This window comes from Fringilla coelebs (assembly GCF_963513975.1).
Source record: "Fringilla coelebs genome assembly, chromosome: 6".
NCBI lineage: Eukaryota > Metazoa > Chordata > Aves > Passeriformes > Fringillidae > Fringilla > Fringilla coelebs.
This window is the reverse complement of record NC_140034.1, coordinates 34,702,758-34,720,761: the sequence shown is the minus strand read 5'-3', so window position 1 is coordinate 34,720,761 and position 18,004 is coordinate 34,702,758. Positions and strand designations below refer to the sequence as shown.

The 18,004-nt window shown below is 44.0% G+C and overlaps 1 protein-coding gene across 1 annotated transcript in view; it reads right to left on the bottom strand.

Annotated features, from left to right (window-relative positions):
• TTC9 (tetratricopeptide repeat domain 9) overlaps nucleotides 1–17,516 on the bottom strand; it is a 28,008-nt gene extending 10,492 nt beyond the window's left edge. Inside the window, exon 1 of the mRNA XM_084207633.1 lies at nucleotides 17,026–17,516. Coding sequence (XP_084063759.1) covers nucleotides 17,026–17,395 — 370 coding nt within the window. The 5' untranslated portion in view covers nucleotides 17,396–17,516. The remainder of the gene's footprint in view (nucleotides 1–17,025) is intronic.
• Nucleotides 17,517–18,004: the final 488 nt, after the last annotated feature.

Genomic DNA, 18,004 nt, shown 5'->3' with positions numbered 1-18,004 from the left:
GGAAAATCTTGTGTTGCAAACTCATGTTTCACAAACTCCTGTTTTGTTTGCTTTCACTCAGGTAAGCTGGTTGCATTGCCTATTTTTAGGATTTTCTTGTGCCTTTCACTGAAAAAGAGAGTCAACTGCTTATAACTTTGCTGGTCCATGTGTGATACCCAGCTTTGATATCTGCTTTTGGAAAATGTTGGACAAGACTGATCAGGTATTTTTGAAAAACAAGCTAGGGAAACATAGCTTATTTTCCCCTTGTTAAAGATCTCTGGTCACTGCCTCTTTGAATGCATCTCATGCCCTCATCGTTTGGCTTTGCAAACAGAAATCTGGCAGATATCCTTTGTGTCAAGCAAGTGCCTTCTGTTATCCCCAAGGTAATCTTGAGCTGGCCAACTGGTAACCTTCTGAAAATAAAACCAGTATGGTACTGCATATAGTACTCTGTAGAGGTATGCTCTAGAATCTGGTACCCAAATCCTTTGAATATTCAGTCCACCCTGGACACAGTCTGATCCAGAAAAATGTTGTGATCTGAAAACTCTGAGGTCATAAAAATCCTCCTTTTGGCTCATTGGTCACAGGAATAAAGAGCAGAAAGTGGAAACCAAGCTAAGGGGCGTTGCGTCAGTTACTACAGAAAGATGGAGGGGCAGAGGCACAAAAAGGGGTTTCTGGTGAAAGCAGTGCATAAGTGAGAACTGAGGTCTATTGGGGAGGTAAGTCGGGGTGGAGATGTGAAGTTAAGAGTTTGGGGCATTTGCTAAGGACATAGTGCACAGTGCACCCAGCCTGGAGACCAAGAGGAGCATTTATAGCAGTACAATCCAGACAGAAGAAACCAGTCTCCCTAGCTGTGTATGGCAGCAGCATCTCTAGCACACCACTTAACCACAGTCACATCCCTGCTCTGAATCACCTTTTCCTATGCTGGGATATCACCAAGGGACACTAACCGGCACTGCTGAAAGGCTGCCCTTGCAAGCAGGGCAAGGAGTAGGTGTCCTGTACAAGAGTTAATGATAAGTCATGTGGTTGAACCACTCTTATATACATGTGCAGAAAGGTCTGAATCCAAACAACCTTTCTTTTCAACCCTTAGAAGGAAAAAGCAGCCTGTATTGATTTGTTTAGTTGCAATGCAAAGAGAAGTAGCTTAACTAATTACTGCTTAAACCTGAAGTGAATCTTCCCTCTTTACTGTATTTATTCTTGACTCCACCACTAGAGTTTAACAACATATGTGCATTGTTCCTCTTTAGCAAGTGCTAGGTACTCCAGCCACTACAAACTCAACCTGCATTTCACAAATTGACAGAGTCATTCCCAGAAATAACCGCAATTAAACTCTGCAAAATACTTCACTTTCCGATATGATCTCACCTTAGGTATAGCAGCCAGCAGCTCACTTAAAATCTATTTAATTGCAGGAAGATGGTTCCTATTCTTGCTCTGGGCTTCTACTTTGGGAAACATGATTGATGCTTTAATATAATTCCTTCAGGGTTTTATTCAGACATTTGATTAAGACCTTCATATATCATTGAACAGGCTTTGTTCTCACATCTCTTTAAGGCTCAAAATAACAGGGCAGACTAAGAGAGTCCTGTATTTCAGAAGACTTGGTGATGCTCTCCCTCAGAAAAGAGAAAACATGGCAGTGATAAGTTCTAGTTTAAGCATTTGGGAAGAGAAATTATTGGAATATAACAACAATAATAACAATAACAAAACCCAAATCAAACAGGAGGCAGTGGGGCAACAGGGGATGTGGAAAGAAAAAATATTTGTCTTGGATTAGACAGCAACCTTCTAACCAGGCCACTAATGCATGTATCATAATCTCTGTTTGCTGCAGACTCTGTAAATGGTGTTGACAAAAAGCACATGGAGTTTACAAAGTTCACTGGAAGAATTGAAATGGATACCATTACTACATGAGACTGAAAATGTCAGTCATGTGTTAGTAATTTGAATATAATTAACTTCTAAAATAAATCAGGTAACATGTGACTCACAAGATGATGCTGAAAATGTAAAGGGTTATTTTACCTTTAAAGTCACCTTGGACTTAAATACTTAACTTTAATATACAGCATAAAAAGAGCTGGCTATTGAATGCTTATCCAAATTTCTCTGGATTTATTGAGCCTGAGTTTGTAAACTGCACAGGCTACATGTAGAAGGCACAGCCCAAGCTTTAACCTATGTTTTAACTTGTGTTAAATTTTCAATAGATTGGCACTAAAAGAAGCCATATAATGTGTGAATGTAAGAAGCCTGTAGTAGAGGAACTGAGAAAAGCACCCATATCTCCGCAGAGCTCCATGTGTGCTGTGCCTTTCAAGAATGCAAACCAGCATTCCTCAAAAGAGGATGCTTAAAATATTTTTTTTTTCAGAGAAATGCTGCATGCAGTTTCCCTACTAGACTGAGATACTAATTAGGATCTACAGTTTCCAAACAATCTTTTCCATTAAATATTTCTCTTCTTTCTCCATAGTCCAAGCTTGCAAACAAAGAGAATTTTCTGGCTTCTCACCAATAAAAAGCTAATTATAGACAGCTTGATAATGTCTGACAATAATCTGATCAGCTGACTCCTAGTTCCCAGACAATCTTAATGGGATGAAAAGGGAATATCACAATGGCAGTACAACTTTCCAGCCAGTGGCTCTCATTTATTTCTCTCCAGGTACCAAAAAGGCCTAAACATACTCGTATGTTTCTGCTTGCAGGGAAATGGGTGGAAAATTAAAATCCAAACTGTATCACAGGTTGCCTCTCTCCATAGGGAGGGATTAATGCTAAATGAAGTGTGGATCCACAAATGTTTGTAGAGCCCATAGTGAGCCACCTCTTCCAAACAGCCTTCCCCTTCTTCTTAGCCTGACTCAATTTGTGAACAGATACCAACTGTTCCTCCCCCTCCTGCCATTGTGGCAATGCTTTCCTTCCAATACATAGCATGGTGTCTTTCAGTTCTCTGCTGCTCCTGAGTCCTTCATACCTCATCAAGAAGAAGGATCTTGACTTCATCATTCCAATTAGCTCTTCTAGGAGAGAGAGAGGCAGTAGCAGTGACTGAAGTATGCTGGTGCTTCCACCCTGGTACACATTAAAAGGTATTTAGAGTTCTCAAAGGAGCTGCTGAGTCTGTGTGTCAGGCTTTTTGTGGCTGGCAGCCTACCCTAGGACTAATATGAGCTGTCAGAACAGATCAGTTTAACTTCAGCCTGTGATAGGATGATCAATCTTGAAGATAAAGGAAAAACAGTAGATATCTTGGCTTTTACGCTAGTCAAATGACAAATTTTAGTACATTTTCTTAAGCAAGTTGAAAGAGCATAGTATAAATGAATAGACTTAATTCTGTTAACAAAATGAAAGGCAGCATTTAGTAGTTTGCACTGATGTGTCCTAGGCCCCATGGCATTTGGTATTGTCAATACAGACCTAAATGACAGACTGCAGACTGTCTTGTTATTTTGCCCATAACTTCTAGATGTGAGAATCTAGTATCTGGTGGAAGGTAGGGACAGAATTCCAAAGGATCCCCACAAATTTGTGGTGATGTTCAGATAAAAACAGGAGGCAATTCGACAGCGGCAACTTAAAGGTCCTACAGATATGCAGGAAAAGACCCAAGTGTGTAAGTCAAGCAGAGGAACAGGTAGTTGGAAAGCAATTCTGCTGAAAATCTGCAGGAGGACCCTGACAATAACAAGTGGTCCAGAGAGGACAGGGCCTCACCAAGACAGTAAGGGAAGAGAGGCTAACCCTACTCATCCACATAAAAAGAAAAAAAGCAACTCAAATGCAAAGAAGGTTATAACCAGGAAACTATCTGTTCTCCTTGTACTCAGAAAGTAAGAAGAGGGCTTGCATTTCAGCTAGGAAAAACTCTATAGCAGTGAAAAGAGTAAACCTTTGAAAGAGACTGCTTGGAAAAATTGTGAAGGTTCATAGCTTTGCAAATACCTAAGAACAGGTTAAGCAAATGTTACTTGAGATATGTCTTATCTGTACGCTTGTACGACCCATGGGTATGGATAGAAGACTCTTGTCAGCTTGTCAGTACCATTCTTAATTGTCCTGAACACTCAGAGCATGAACATCCTGGGTTGCCCTTGACAGCTGCCATTTAGTTCTAATTCCTATCAGAAGGTCCTGTTGGAGGATGTCAACATCCTCCCAACATCCTGTCCAGACATGGGGACAGGTAAGCATTTAAGAACAGCTGGCATGACTGCTAGCCTTTGCTGTGTGATTATATTCCACTATCTCATACTTCTGTAGGTTTGAAGAGCCTATTTAAAAGTATTCATTATTTCTGTATGATTATTCTTATGCTACTTTAAGATAAGTTTGTGTGATTTTTGCTTCCTTTTTGTCACAAATTCAGTGATGCAATACTGCAGTTTTCCTTCAAAGGGCCAAGGCTTTGAGAAGCAAGGAATTTCAGCCAACTTTTCATCTGATCCCCATAGCTTCTGTTTTGTAAGAGTATTTTGGCCTACCACTTCCTGTAGTTAGTAGTCATTCAAATCAAAACCGGAGGCTTACTGAAAAATCTTGGCAGTGGTAATACTAAAGCAGTAGTTAAAATCTAGATTTCAGGCAAACAAGAACTTTTTGAAGCCAAAATCTGCCTCTAGTTATGTACCAGCAAATCTTTATTTTACCAAAATAAAGAGCTTCACATGGAGATGATCTTAATATTGCACCTTTGTTTTTCTCAGCCAGAAGAGGTAGGAGGAAAGTCCTATCAAACCACTGATAGAGCAAGAGAATCAGTCAGGTTTTAACTACTATGACATTTTGATTCCAAAAACTCTAAATTACAGAATTTGATAAATTCTATAAATAAATTCTATTCTATAATAGCTCCTACTGCAGCCACATTAGAAGAGATGGAAGTTCCTTCTGTTTGTTTTTGCCAAGGCTGTTATTGTTATTGTTGATCTGCCAGGTTAAACACCCGGGAGGTTTCCTCCTCTGTGACTATCTAGTAATCTTGGACCTGTTTTTATCTTTTAGAATCAGTGCTCATCTAATCCAGTCTAGTCCAGTCAACTAGACATGCTTGGCCTTCAGTTGCTATTTATTCCACTGCCTCTTTGTGGCTGTTTGCTTTTGCTCACCTTGTGTTGCTTTACTTTCTCACTGTGGCACCTTCTCTACACAGTACCCTTTCCTCCTCTGGCCTCCTGTTGCTACTGACACCCACTGAAGGAATCTTGTCTCTTGATTTGTTTTCACAAGGGAAAAGTACACAGAATTTTACCAGAGATCAGCAACAGCAGACAACCATCTAGTAAATGTCTGGTGTTCAGCAGCAGTCAACTCCAACAATTGCTATCAAATATTTATAATTCATACTGTAATATATTAAACACTGAAATTAAGGTCTTAATGGAATGATGGTATTTTTTCAAAACCCATGTAAGACAAAGAGAGAGGGCCTTCTGTAAATAGGGAAGCACTTTGGAGGACATGAGGGATTTCAAGATGCTTTCTCTGCTGAAGAGAAATGCATCCTTTGCTCATAGTAGGTCAAACAACGGACAGCAGTACTGTGAAATGCAGCTGGAACAGCATGAAGGCTCTCCAATGAAGTCACAGACAGTTGTGCATACCATGATGGCCTCAAGCCTGGCTTACTGCAGCATGCTCAGTTTGGGATGAAAGCTAGCACTTTATGCTGTACCATGAACAAGGCACGACGATGTGGCTGGATAACATCTGTGTGCTGTGCCCTGTGGTGGCTCACAGTTCACCTCCCAGGACACATGAAAGAGCTGACCACTGCAGAATCTGCTGAGGGGTGGAGAGCAGGCTTACCATGTAAAATTGATTGGGACTGAAATGATTTTGGATTTTCCTTGAACTCTCCCTAGCTGAAAAGATTCATCTGGCAAGATGGAGATGTCAAATGAGGAGGAATATTTCCTTCATTAAATTAATTACTCATTCATATGTTTTATCCAGATCCAGTGTAGCCTAAAGCTTTTCCATTTTAATGATGTTTTGAAACAGAGAGAAACCTTTATGCCTTTGTGGGAGGGATGGAGAGAACAACTGACAGAATCAAAGAGGCAAATCAAAAGTTAACTGTTTTCTAACTGAAGAGAGGTACAAAACAAAGTTCTCAACCTTATTTTCCTTTAAAATGCATTGAACAAACTTACTGAGAAGAATGATTTGTCAGCAACAGCGAACTAACCCTGCCTGTGCCACCTGCCTGAGCTTTGACAGGCCATGTAGAGGCAGTTTAAGCATCACCATGTCATGCAGTTGAGCCTCTAGTGTCCCTGCTTCTTCCCTATCTTCCATTTATAGCATATTAGTTTAGTATCATTGATGCATCTCTCTTCCTCTCAAATCGAGCTGGCCAACAGGTTTGAAAGTTACTGAGAGGGGACTGACAGGCAGACAGCAGAAAACATATGTACTTATGACTCATTTCCTTTGGAAATCAGGCTGAACACAAATAAACTAAAGACCAGAGGGATGATTCAGGATATTATTTGCTTGAAAAAGTCAGGGTTTGAACTATGCAAAAGCATAAGCCAGTCCTGTAATAAGATGTTTGCTCTTTAATATAAGCTGTGGCAAAGTGCTTCAGGTAAAAATCTCAGATCACTCCCAAAGCCTTCACAAACCACATATATGCAGTGAATTGCTGGCAGTGGAATAATGAGACAGGCGTGCATCTCTGATTGGGGGTAACTTCCACCCCAATAGTGGCTGTGTTCAGGCACCAGGAACACCAAAATCATTGCACTGAATCAATACAATTCTCTGTCTTGACTGTGCCTTTTGGATTTAGCTAAGAAAGCAGAAGATACAGTGTAACGATTATGTGATGAATGGGTTCTGCTGACAAGGATACTGGTCTGAAAAGACATCTCCAGTAGAATATCTCAGGAATGATTTCAGAATGGAGCTTGTTTAGTGCTTTATTAACAGCCAAAGTCAGAGTGACCCACTGACTGTCAAGTTAAAAAATATTGTCAAAAGGGATGAGGATGACAATGTCATATATAAAGAACTACATGACCTGGTACACAAAAGTAAATTTATTTGCAGTAGAATCTGCTGATACAAAATTTAAGACCATACTAAGATTTTTTTGCTATAATTTTTGAGCTCACGAGTTGGAAAAAAATGAAGAGGAAAAGGATGTGAATACACCAGATGATCAAAGAATGACTGAGTCATTTATATGACATGGCCATAGATGGGGAAATTAAAATCTTGGAGAAGTTTATTCAAAAATTCAAACCAGTTAGCAGTGGTTCTCAAGTATGAAAATGTAATATTTGCTTTTCAATTTTTATCCTATTTAATAGGGCAGTGAATGTTGTGATTAGCTATATGTCTAAGCCTTCTTTTCTAACCTTATTAGGTTCTTTAACTCCATGATACCTTCTGGCACTTTACTCCCAAGTTAATCAGACCTGGGGCTTAAAAAATATTTTGTATTAATCTATTAATTTAATTTACCACCCCACCCCATGAGCCGCCTCAGTTTGAGCTCCATCACAGTAGTTAGGGAATGACAAAAGGAAAATCAATCCATTTGCTTTGTACTTCCAGTATGGGCGAGGATCTTACACTGCTCTGGTTTCCTTGCAACATGAACACACTACTGTGTCTTAAACAATTAATCATTGCAAAGCATTTAAGAGGACAGTAATCTAGGATTTGAATTTTGTTAGTATTAAAAATATATGGTGACTAAAGGAGTTGAGGCTTAAGTTTCCACCACATTGTTTGATGAAAGAATGATTGCTTCAGGTATGGTACAGAGATTCTGATTTGATAGTTTTTGAATCACTAGACAACAAAAAAGGTGCCTTTGCAGAACAACAGCTAGGGCTGACTTAGGATGGTTTTCCAGAGCACCCTAAGACACTCCTCTCCTTCTTTCAGCTGATCTTGCAGCTCTGCTTCTTCATGATCAGCTGGGTGGTGTGATGTTCTCCCTGGGCAGCTCCTATTCGCTTGGATTTATTCTCTGAAAGTGTGGATGAAATAAAATCTTTCTGCCCTCTTCCTCTCTGGAAGCAGGAGTGAGCAGAGGAATATGAATTCTCACAGCTTCTTCCCTTCAGCTGGTTGAAAGATTCCTAGATTGTCCTTTATATCATAAAGATGCTTTTCATATCATGGTACATTTCTGGATTTCATGGTGACTGCAGGGATAACACAGCACACCAGGGATAGATGTTTGTTAGTCACATTGGTCCAGGAATAGACAAAGGAAGCACTAAAGGTCTGACATAAATTTTCAAGTCCCAGACATGTCCTCGGCTTTTAATTTACTTCAGGAGTAAATTTCCTCTCCCATACACTAGGGAATGTGCAGGGCAAAGGATACCCCACTGCTTGTTTTGTATTCTCGTCTCCTTCTTCTTCAGGTAGCAGTAAACAGCTTTGCTGTCTGGAGTGGAGTCTTTCAAGCTGGAAAAGGCTGAAGATAAGCAGCATCCAACTGAGCTGATCTGAAAGCAGTCTTTATGTGTTAGGCTAAACCTTACAGACTCATCAGATGGACAGCAAATTTTCACCATTGCCTGACTGGGTTCTACCAAGAGAGCCCTGAATGTTCTTGCTTTACTGACTAAGGTGACTTATAGCAAGAATAAGGTGACTTATACTCAAGGTAACTAATCAGAGTTTCATCAGGTAGGAAATGAGCTTTTTGTCAGATGTCTCTGATGTGACCAGGCCAGAACAATGCCAGGGGCGTAGAAAATGACAGGTGTAATCAGGGCATCAAAGGAGCTTTGGAATCAAAATTTGAGGAACACTAGTTTGGTGGCTCTTTGCTGGCTGACCCAGCTGTTTCTTTCCAGCAGCTCCCAGGCAACTGGATCGACAGCTAGATTATCAGAGTTTTGCTGCCTGCCACTCTGATATGAAAGGAGTTGCTGTTGCCATCGATGCAGAACAATCTACATGACAGCCCCCTAAACTGGCAGCAAGTAAATGCAATGGGCAGTGCTCCCACTAAAGAAAGAAAGGGAATACTGAGCCCTGGCTATAAAAGTAGTTGCTCCAGTAAGGCAGAGATTTGATCTGTTAAACACAGATGTGCTGGAGAAGGAAAAATGCTGTAGCCTTGCAAGCAACAATCAGTGTCCTGGGTCCTGAAAAGCTTGTGTAGCAATGTAAGGGTGGCTGTTTTCTGCACCCAGGGACATGTAAAGGGTTGCAGTTCCTGCCTTGTTGACGGTACATGTGAGTGAAAAGGACTGCAATATCACCATAGTCAAGACACTGAGACACAAGACTTGCCAGGCAATTATGTTTTTCTGGAAAACATCCACAACTACTAAAGGTGCAAACAGCATGGGATTGCTTTTTTCCCCCACACTTCTGGTGGGAGGCTATTGCAGAACTATTCAGTGATGGCAGCTTACACTGCCTAAGGCTTTCAAATTAAGTATGTGCTACTGTGATGGGCAGAGTTGTGGTCATGGCCACACAGGACAAGCATGTGTTAGAATTCATGGCCTTGATTCGAAGAGTTGGTCATTTTATCAAGGTGAGTGCATGACACAGCATGCAAAGATAGGGAATAGAGTCTCATGCTTGCACACATACAGTCTGTTGTAGAGAAGTCACACAAAAACAGGTAACCAGCACCAACTGACTGGCTTTCTGTAAATGTCACATCACCCATGGAGGGGATGAGATGACCTCACTGGCATAACAGAGATGGGGGTGTCTGGGAAGGAACAAAGCTTTGTGTGGGAGGTCAAAAAGTCTGACATAGCTGTGTTGCAACTGGGACAGCAAGTAAAGGAATTCAAAGGGTAGAGGCACGGCCTGTGCAAGCAGCCCCGACTTCTGTGCTGAGACATATGATGGTAGAACTGGGTACACAGGACAAAGACAAGGAGAAGCAGATGGTGCTATCCAGCCTATGAGCCTCAGGGCAATGGTGTGTCAAGAATTTTGGAAAGTGGGGAAAATGGAGCAGATTTTGAAGTAAAGATCATGACATCCATTATTGTCTATGCATAGTAATAGATGAGTTCTGGCATGTCAAGCTATGACAGCTAAAGACCACTGCTCCCAGCTGCCACTTTTGCCATAGGTTATCAGAGAAAAAACATGACTGTGCCTAAACCATTTCCATGGACTGTCTTGGTGCTGTTTCTGGCAGTGTCCTAAACTCCAAATGGCTATCATGAGATGGATTTTTCTGCTCCAGCCCCATATTCAATGGTTACCATTTTCAGCTGCCTAGGCAAGTGTAGAAAACTGCTACTACCAACTCTCAGCTTCACTCAAGCAAGTGTGCCCCAGCTGGAGTTATGTTCAGCAATTCCAGCAAAGCTTCCACTAACTGCACTGACTCTACGATCTTTGTTAGAGAGAACAGAATAGTAGCACTCCATGCCACCACAAGATTTACCTGCATTCATCCATCAATGTCCTGAGCCTACTGTTTCCCATCCAAGATGCAGTGCAGAAATGAACAAAAGGAGAGAGATTCCTGAGCAGCCCTTTGTAACACCTTTCTAGTTAATGATAGCTAATCCTGACTTTTTTTCAAAGCATTTTTAACCCTCAATATTAGTCACTGGTATGGTCATCTGAGTAAGCTGAAACCAGAATTAATAGCAGTTGTGTTCCTTCTCTATCAATCCATGAAGCAAGAGAACAAAAAAATAGCCAGTAATTTTTCTTAAAAGTTTATTAAGTATTTTCTCCCCTTCTTCATTTTGTTTCCTCCATTTCACAGTCTTTTTTACTTTGTTACTTTCTGAGACACAACACAATGTTAAGAAGCTGGCAACATTTAGACCTCCCTTTTTATTTACACGGTTTACTTTTACTGTTCCTTTCCTCACAGCAGCTCCTTTACCATCCTAAAATCCTAATGTGTGAATTCCTGATGATCCTCCATTCTTGGAATATCTGTAGCAATGCCATAGGACAGCGAAAAGGAACTTGGGATGTGCTGCTGAACTGATAAGCAGTTCTAAGAGAAAGGCTGGAGAAAGAGGCCTGGAGCTGGGTTAGGCATTTCTGGGCCCGAGCCCAAGTGAACAGCAAGAAGAGAAGGATGTTCCACCTGCTGAACCATTCAGAAGTTGCCCAGATCCCAGAAAAGGTGGTAACTATGGAGCTCATGGGTATATTTACCAATTGACTGGGACCCATCTTTAACACTAGGTTTTACTGAACCAGCTGAACCATCTTCAGCACAGCACTGATGGAAACCTGTGGAGGTGTAAGAGGCTGTGACTCATTGCATAACTCTTGCTGAAGGAAACTCTAGGACAACATTTCAGAAGAGGATGGAGTAAAGCTGGAAAGATGTGCTACTACAGAACTCAGAAAACAGCAGTGTTCTCCTGGTGGAAAACAAGCAGTACTCTTAGGTAAACAAATTAACCACTCTGTTCTTGGAGAGCTTTGTGATTTTCGGTATCTCCTGCTTCATCTCCCATAGTAAGCCGTAGCTAAACTTTGATGGATCTCAGGTCATCAAGACCTGAGACCTGTCCTCTGGACAGTCTGGCCAGGGGATCTAGATCTTCTCAGTTCTCTGTTTCAGGCAAATGCTGACAAGGTCAGCTGGGACAGGCTTTTCCTCATGCAAAGGGAATTAAACTTGTGGTAGAAGTGGCTGCAAAAAAACCGGCAACCCACAGAGCCTTAAGTTTTGAAAATGCTTGGGGTAAATAGTAACATATATGGAGAAAAACACATCTTCTGCCTCAGCAAGAGATGGACTCAGACATGTATCACTTAAACCAAGGTTGGTGGCAGCTTGCTATCCTTTCTCTTCCCTCCTTCACACCCCCCTGGCATCTGGATGTATTTACATCCCACCCTTTCAATGCACAAGAAACTCTGTGAACAGGGGATATCTTTGTTATCCTAAATAAAAAGGAATAAGTGAATACTGAGTATTTCTAAAGAGCAATTCATGACAATAGATTTAAATTCCACATCTTTCTTAAATACATGTCAGAGTTTGGGCCTATCACTAAAAAACCACACACAGTCATTGGTGTTTATTCTCTGCTGCAGTAGCACCTGCCTGGAGCAGTAATTGCATCAGTCCTGTAAAACAAGGAGCTTCCAAGCATTTCAGGCTGGTCAGATGTATCTAAAACAAGACTGTCAGGAAACACCCTCTGCCAAGAAATGAAAATGCAGACCACATCCTGCTGCTCTGTTTGCTGCTGCCCCTCTTTCCCACTCTATGGCATCCTTATAGAGGCTAAGGATGTTTTTGAGGGTGTTTTTGTTGATGCAGTACATTAAAAAAACCCATCACATCAAGCAACAATCCAAGACTGCTTTAACACCCACAGCACCATGTGTCCTGGTAGAGTCTGTACTTGCTAACGGCTATATACTTGGATGGGCTTTTAGCAGAAACTCCTTTTGACGTCTCCTAGTGGGTGGTCAGTGGAAAGTTTTACCAGCTTTTCTCAAGTTTAGTTACATTTTTACTTGGATTGCATTATTATAAGTATTTGTATTTGGATTTCTCACCAGAACTACTCACAGAAGACCATGCAACTAACGGTAATTGCAAGTAGTACCTACACCCCAGCCTGAGGAGGCTAGAAGGTTCCTATGCTGCTAGAAGTGTCATGTTCTGTGGGACTGTCACTATGACCTTCACATAGCCATTGGAATGGTACCAGTGCAAATTTCTGCCAGTGTAAGAAGCCAAACATCATTTTCCAGATCTGAGTATCTAGGAGAGCTAAATTTTTAATACTCTGTCCAGGCATTTGTGCCCTTCTGCCAAGACTCCTATAGTAAACTACAGATACCTGAATGGGAATATAAACACTCTACATCCACTTTACATTCATGTAATTAACAGCTTTACAGTACTCCCAGGAGATCAAAAATGCAGATGGATAAACTGGAGTTTACAAAAGATTTGGTGAAGATAATACAGCTGGTTAGCACAGAGAGGGAGGATTAGCAACCAGATCCCCCAGTGCCACTCGTCATCCCCAGACCTCTCTCTGGTTCCATTTCTCCTGCCAGAATTAGCTCTAGAATTTCTGCATGCTTAGGAAAATCAACAGAGGTTTGCTTATCACAGTGCAACATTCCCTCACCAGAAAAGCTTAAAACTGTGCTTACCCTTAGCATTTTGCTGCTTTGGAATGACTAGGACTTGTTTCTCTCTGCAGAATAGACACAGTGCTTCTAATCCTGTAAACTTTTAGGCAGTAATGGTGGCATAAAATAATGATTGCATTTAATGGTTGCATTTGTAGTTGATAAATGACCCCCATCTGCATGCAGTACATAAAGCATTTGAGCTTCTTCCAGATCAAATATGCTGTACGAGTGGGAGATCAAGACCTGAGGTGTATCTGGCCAGTTTACTTTTCCATAAGCATTCTTTGTACATCCATCTTTTTAAAAGAACATAAACCACTAACTTGTAGAAAACTCAGCTGAATGCACCATCAGGATGAGATTGTGGTCCTTGTTCTTTATTTTTCAACAGGGCTGAGAGAGGCAAAAAGAGGTCAAATGACTTCCTCAAGGTCAGAGACCGCCAGTGAGTCATAAAGAAAGGACTGTTTGCTATACAACCCTGCATTCATTCCGCAAGGCTCTATGCTGCTGGTAGGCTTTTGTCTTTGCCTACCCTAGCAATTTCTGGGAGCCTTGGCCATGCTGCTGCTCTTGCCTCTGATGACATTCATCAGAATGACGTGTGGTAAAATGATGGGGTATTGGCAGGCCCATGCAAGAACGCAGCAGCACAGTTGCGAAGGGCAGTCCCTTTAAGGCAAAACTCTTGGAGCTTAAAATGAAGCCCAGCTAGCAGCTTAGCGAAAGAAACATGAGCTGCTCTGCCAATGGCAAGTTCTGAAACTCCTTGGCTGATTTAAAATAGCAATTTAAAAAAAAAAAATCACAAGAACTTAAGACCCAGCAGATCTGGGATCCTTTGAAATGGGCTAAATAGTTTAGGCTGTAGGTGTGCCATGCAGCTCTACAACAGCGGACCTTGGAAAACAGACAAAATATTGGGGGGGTTTAATAAATATGTGAACTGGCCCCTCCATCTTACAGTAGAATTGCCTGTTGAAGGTGCTCTACAAAACAAGTGGACCTAAACAAGAATCTGTGTGCACATCTCTGCCTAAATTTACCTTCAGCAGGCAATGACAGGCACTGAAAACCGTTTAGTATTTGCCCACACTCATGCACTTGGTCAGATTTAAAAAAAACCAAAACCAAACAACCCCAGCCTTTACCCATGAGATCACACAAAATCCCCTCTGGGTTTATTTCTCACCTATGTGTATATTTACCTATGTTGATGCTCTCCTCTGACTCTCATGCTGCATCTAAACAAGTCAAGGTGTGTGTGCATCTGTAGCTGTGATGCAAAGCATCTCTGACAGGTGGATGTGTGGTGCCCACATGAAAAACGACAGTGCAAAAGCAAGGTGGGCTTCTCAAATGCCAGGCTTACAGAGCAAGTGGAGGTGCTAAAAGAACTTGATAATAAGGACACTCAGATGACAGCTGGTAATGCTACCGGCTATACTTCAGAGCTAAGTGAAAAGCTGCCTTCTCCAGAGTTAACATGTACTGCTGTTATGCTTTCTGCACTATACAGATTTATTTATTTTAGAAACAGCTCTAGGCAGCCAGCAGTGCTCAGAAGCAAAACTCCCTGCATCTCTGCTCCCTATGTCAAGTAACACTGATTTCAGCTGAAACAGTACACGCTGGTGCCTCTGCTAGAGCCCACAGTCTAAAGAAACTGGTGTCTTCTGCTGCATCACACTTAAAATGAAGTCTCACTGCTGCACGCCTTGAAACTGCTATTAGAAATATATACTAATTATTGTTACATTTCTGGGGAAACTCCCTCTCCTCTCTTCCTTTCTCTTTCAATGTAAATTCACTGATTCTCCTGCTAGAATGGGAGCTCTGTGACTTGGGTAGGAATAAAAACACTGCAATTCCAGTTTAACTGCACACTCCCCTCTCCAGCATGCAGGGCATTTCTTTAAAACTGCTTGCAGATAGCTCAGCAGACACACACGAAGCTGTGCATTCTGAGACAAATGCTGTTCTCTTCTCTGTGCATGCCATCTACTGAAAACATGTGACAACCGCCTGTGAAAAATGACAGCTTGACCTGCTGTGAGGTTATCCCAGGAAAAGTACTGCTTGTAAGTCCAGGGTTAATTATATTCACCTCCTCCTGTGTTCATACTGGTTAAATTTAGGAAAAAATCTGTTCATATCTAGGATAAAGATGGAGAATGTTTCTCACACCAATTGCTACTGCTGACAAGATCAGATACAACCAACAGTGACAAAAATTCCTTGCACAAACATGAAACTGTAAAAAAGAGCTGGACAATGACAATGACACAGGACAACTCCATCAGCAGGAGTCAAGACATTTCTACCACGTGCAACTTGTGTACTGGCAGAAAGTGCCTCAGAAGCAAATTCCATTTCTCTCTCACTTCATTTACCGTCTACCTACCACGTCTCATTTGTATCTAACAAAGATAGTGCCTCTGAGCCTTTTTTCAAGCCCAGGAACACACCAAGCCGTATTGTTCAGAGTATTGTGGGCTCTTTGTGTAACCCTGCCCATCTAAATGATCCTTGCAAAATACAATAAATGAATTTTAATAAACCTGTGAACAGAAATTTGCAGAGAGACAAAATTACTTCTGTGCAATTATGGTATTGCTCTGAAATCTCACTTGCCTCTCCACCTACAGATTTCAATAGGCTTTCAAAGGAAGAGTATTTGGAAACATGATGAAAAGGAGCTAAATTGTGCTCCCCATTACATCCCAAAAGGCATGTTGAATCTAAGAGATTGGCATGCATTATGATGAGAGGATGCTGGCTTGGTGTTTCAAACCATTCACTTTATACTGCATCTTTTCTAGCACTAGAGAACAGGAAAAAAAGCTAACCAATTCTGTCTAGAAAGCCAAAAGCTTTGTCCTGATTTGCACCATTTTTTACCCCCAAGGATATAAAGGGTGATGAGTGACCCTTCATCCTTCTGGAAAACAGCAGAGCTTTTTTAATGCTGTTATTCTGTGTATCTTGTCCAAGTTATGAATTGTCTCTTCCCTGTCTGTACCTAGGCACAAGTTTTTGTTGTAGAGATGCTTTCAGGTTTGGAAAGAAAAAAACCATGTGCTGCTGGGGACCAAAAATAACATCTGATCCTGCACTTGTTTGGATAAAGCTTCTTGAAGTCAACAGGAGTTCTGTTTCTGTAAGGACTTCAGAATCAGACTACAAAGTAGTTAAACCCCCCACCACTCCTCTCCATTTTCCTGCAGCACTTCTAAACAGATGGCAAGGAGCAAAGGGAGGCATGATCAAATGTCTACTGACCACAGTGATGACTGGAAGCTAGCGAAAAGCCAGGACTGTATTGGCTTTCAACTTTCAGTGCTAAGAAGCCAAAAAATTCTTTTTATATCTGGTAGAACTATTTGGAGGTATTGCAGTTGCGCCCAAACCCTTCCGCTTCCTTACATCAAATGTGGTTGGAGTCCGTCTCTCTGTAATACCATTAATTACAGGCTCCAGGGACGGAGCTGTGGCGAAGGGACTGAAGGACATCGCGGGCTGAGGGTACAGCGCAGCAGGCAATCTTGGCCATTTCACAAACCACGATTTCTGTCAGCCGGAGCGCCCCACGCACGCACCGCCGCCCTGCCACCTGTCTCCCGGGGGAGGAGGGCACGGATTCATGGGGGGCAGATGGAGCCGCCCGGGAGAAGGGCTGGGGGTGGCGGGAGAGCCCGAGCGCCAGAAGCGGCCGTAAGCCCCCTCCCCAGCGCTGCCCGGAGCAACACGGCTGTGCCCAGCGGGAGCGCGAACGCGAAAATGGAAGCCAGCGGAAGGGAAGGAGATGCGGCGAGCGGAGCGGGGCGGCAGCGCTGCTCTGCGGAGGGGGAGGGAGGTGTGCGCGGCGCAGGTGGGGACCCGCCGCCCCCCGCCCGCGGCCCCGCTGACCTGCCAGGCTGTTGTAGCAGTCAACCTCGATGGCCTCCACCGCCTGCCGCTGCTCCTCGCTCAGCCCCGCCGCGGCGGCGGCGGCGGGAGGGCGCTGCCCGGCCGGCTCCTGGCTCAGCAGCAGCAGCAGCGCCTTCAGCTCCAGCAGGGCGCGGTGGTACTTGCCGATGGCCTCCCGGAATTTCTTGTCCTTGTAGCACTGCGCCCCTTCGCTCTTGAAATCCAGCGCCCGTCCGATGAGCTCGCCCGGCTCGGCGATGCCCGCCGCCGCCGCCGCCCGCGGCTGGGCACCGCCGGTGGGGCCGTGCCCATCGCCCGCCCCGCGGCCGCCGGCGTTCAGCTTACCCGCCGCCGGGCTCGCCCTCTCCATGGCCGCGGCGCCGCCCGGCTCCCGCGCCGCCCTACGCGGGCGATGCCGCGGCGCCCGCTGCCGCGCTCCCGGCCTTGCCCCCGCGCCGCTCCGCGGCTCCGCCGCTCGCTCCCATCCTCCGGCGGCCGCCGCTCCTCCTCCCTCGCCCCGCCGCCCGCGGGGCGCCCGCCTCCGCCCGCCCCCGCCGCCCGCCGAGGGCACCGCCGCCCCCCGCTCCGCTACGACCCCCGCCCTGCGCAGCGCGGGGCGGCGGTGGGGAGCCCCGGGCCTGGGGATGCGCCGGCTCCGCTCACCGCTCACCGCTCACCGCGCCGGCACGGCAAGGGGCGAGCGTACGTCGGGACCCTCAGCCCCCAGGACTGGCTGACCTCACAGACCCCCGCCCGCCGTCCTGCTCTCCCTGAGACTGAGCTCACTCCAGCCCCCACAGCCGGGACTCTTCTGCTCCCCTGTGCCTTGCCGTCCCGTACCTGAGGGTATCGCCTCCCTGTCGGCAGGCTGGGACTCCACATCTTCCATTCCCCTCCTCATCCCAGTTTCCCGACTCTGTCTCCTCTCCCAGATCCCACCAGTGGCCGTCCACCACCAACACCTGTTCATGGTACCTCG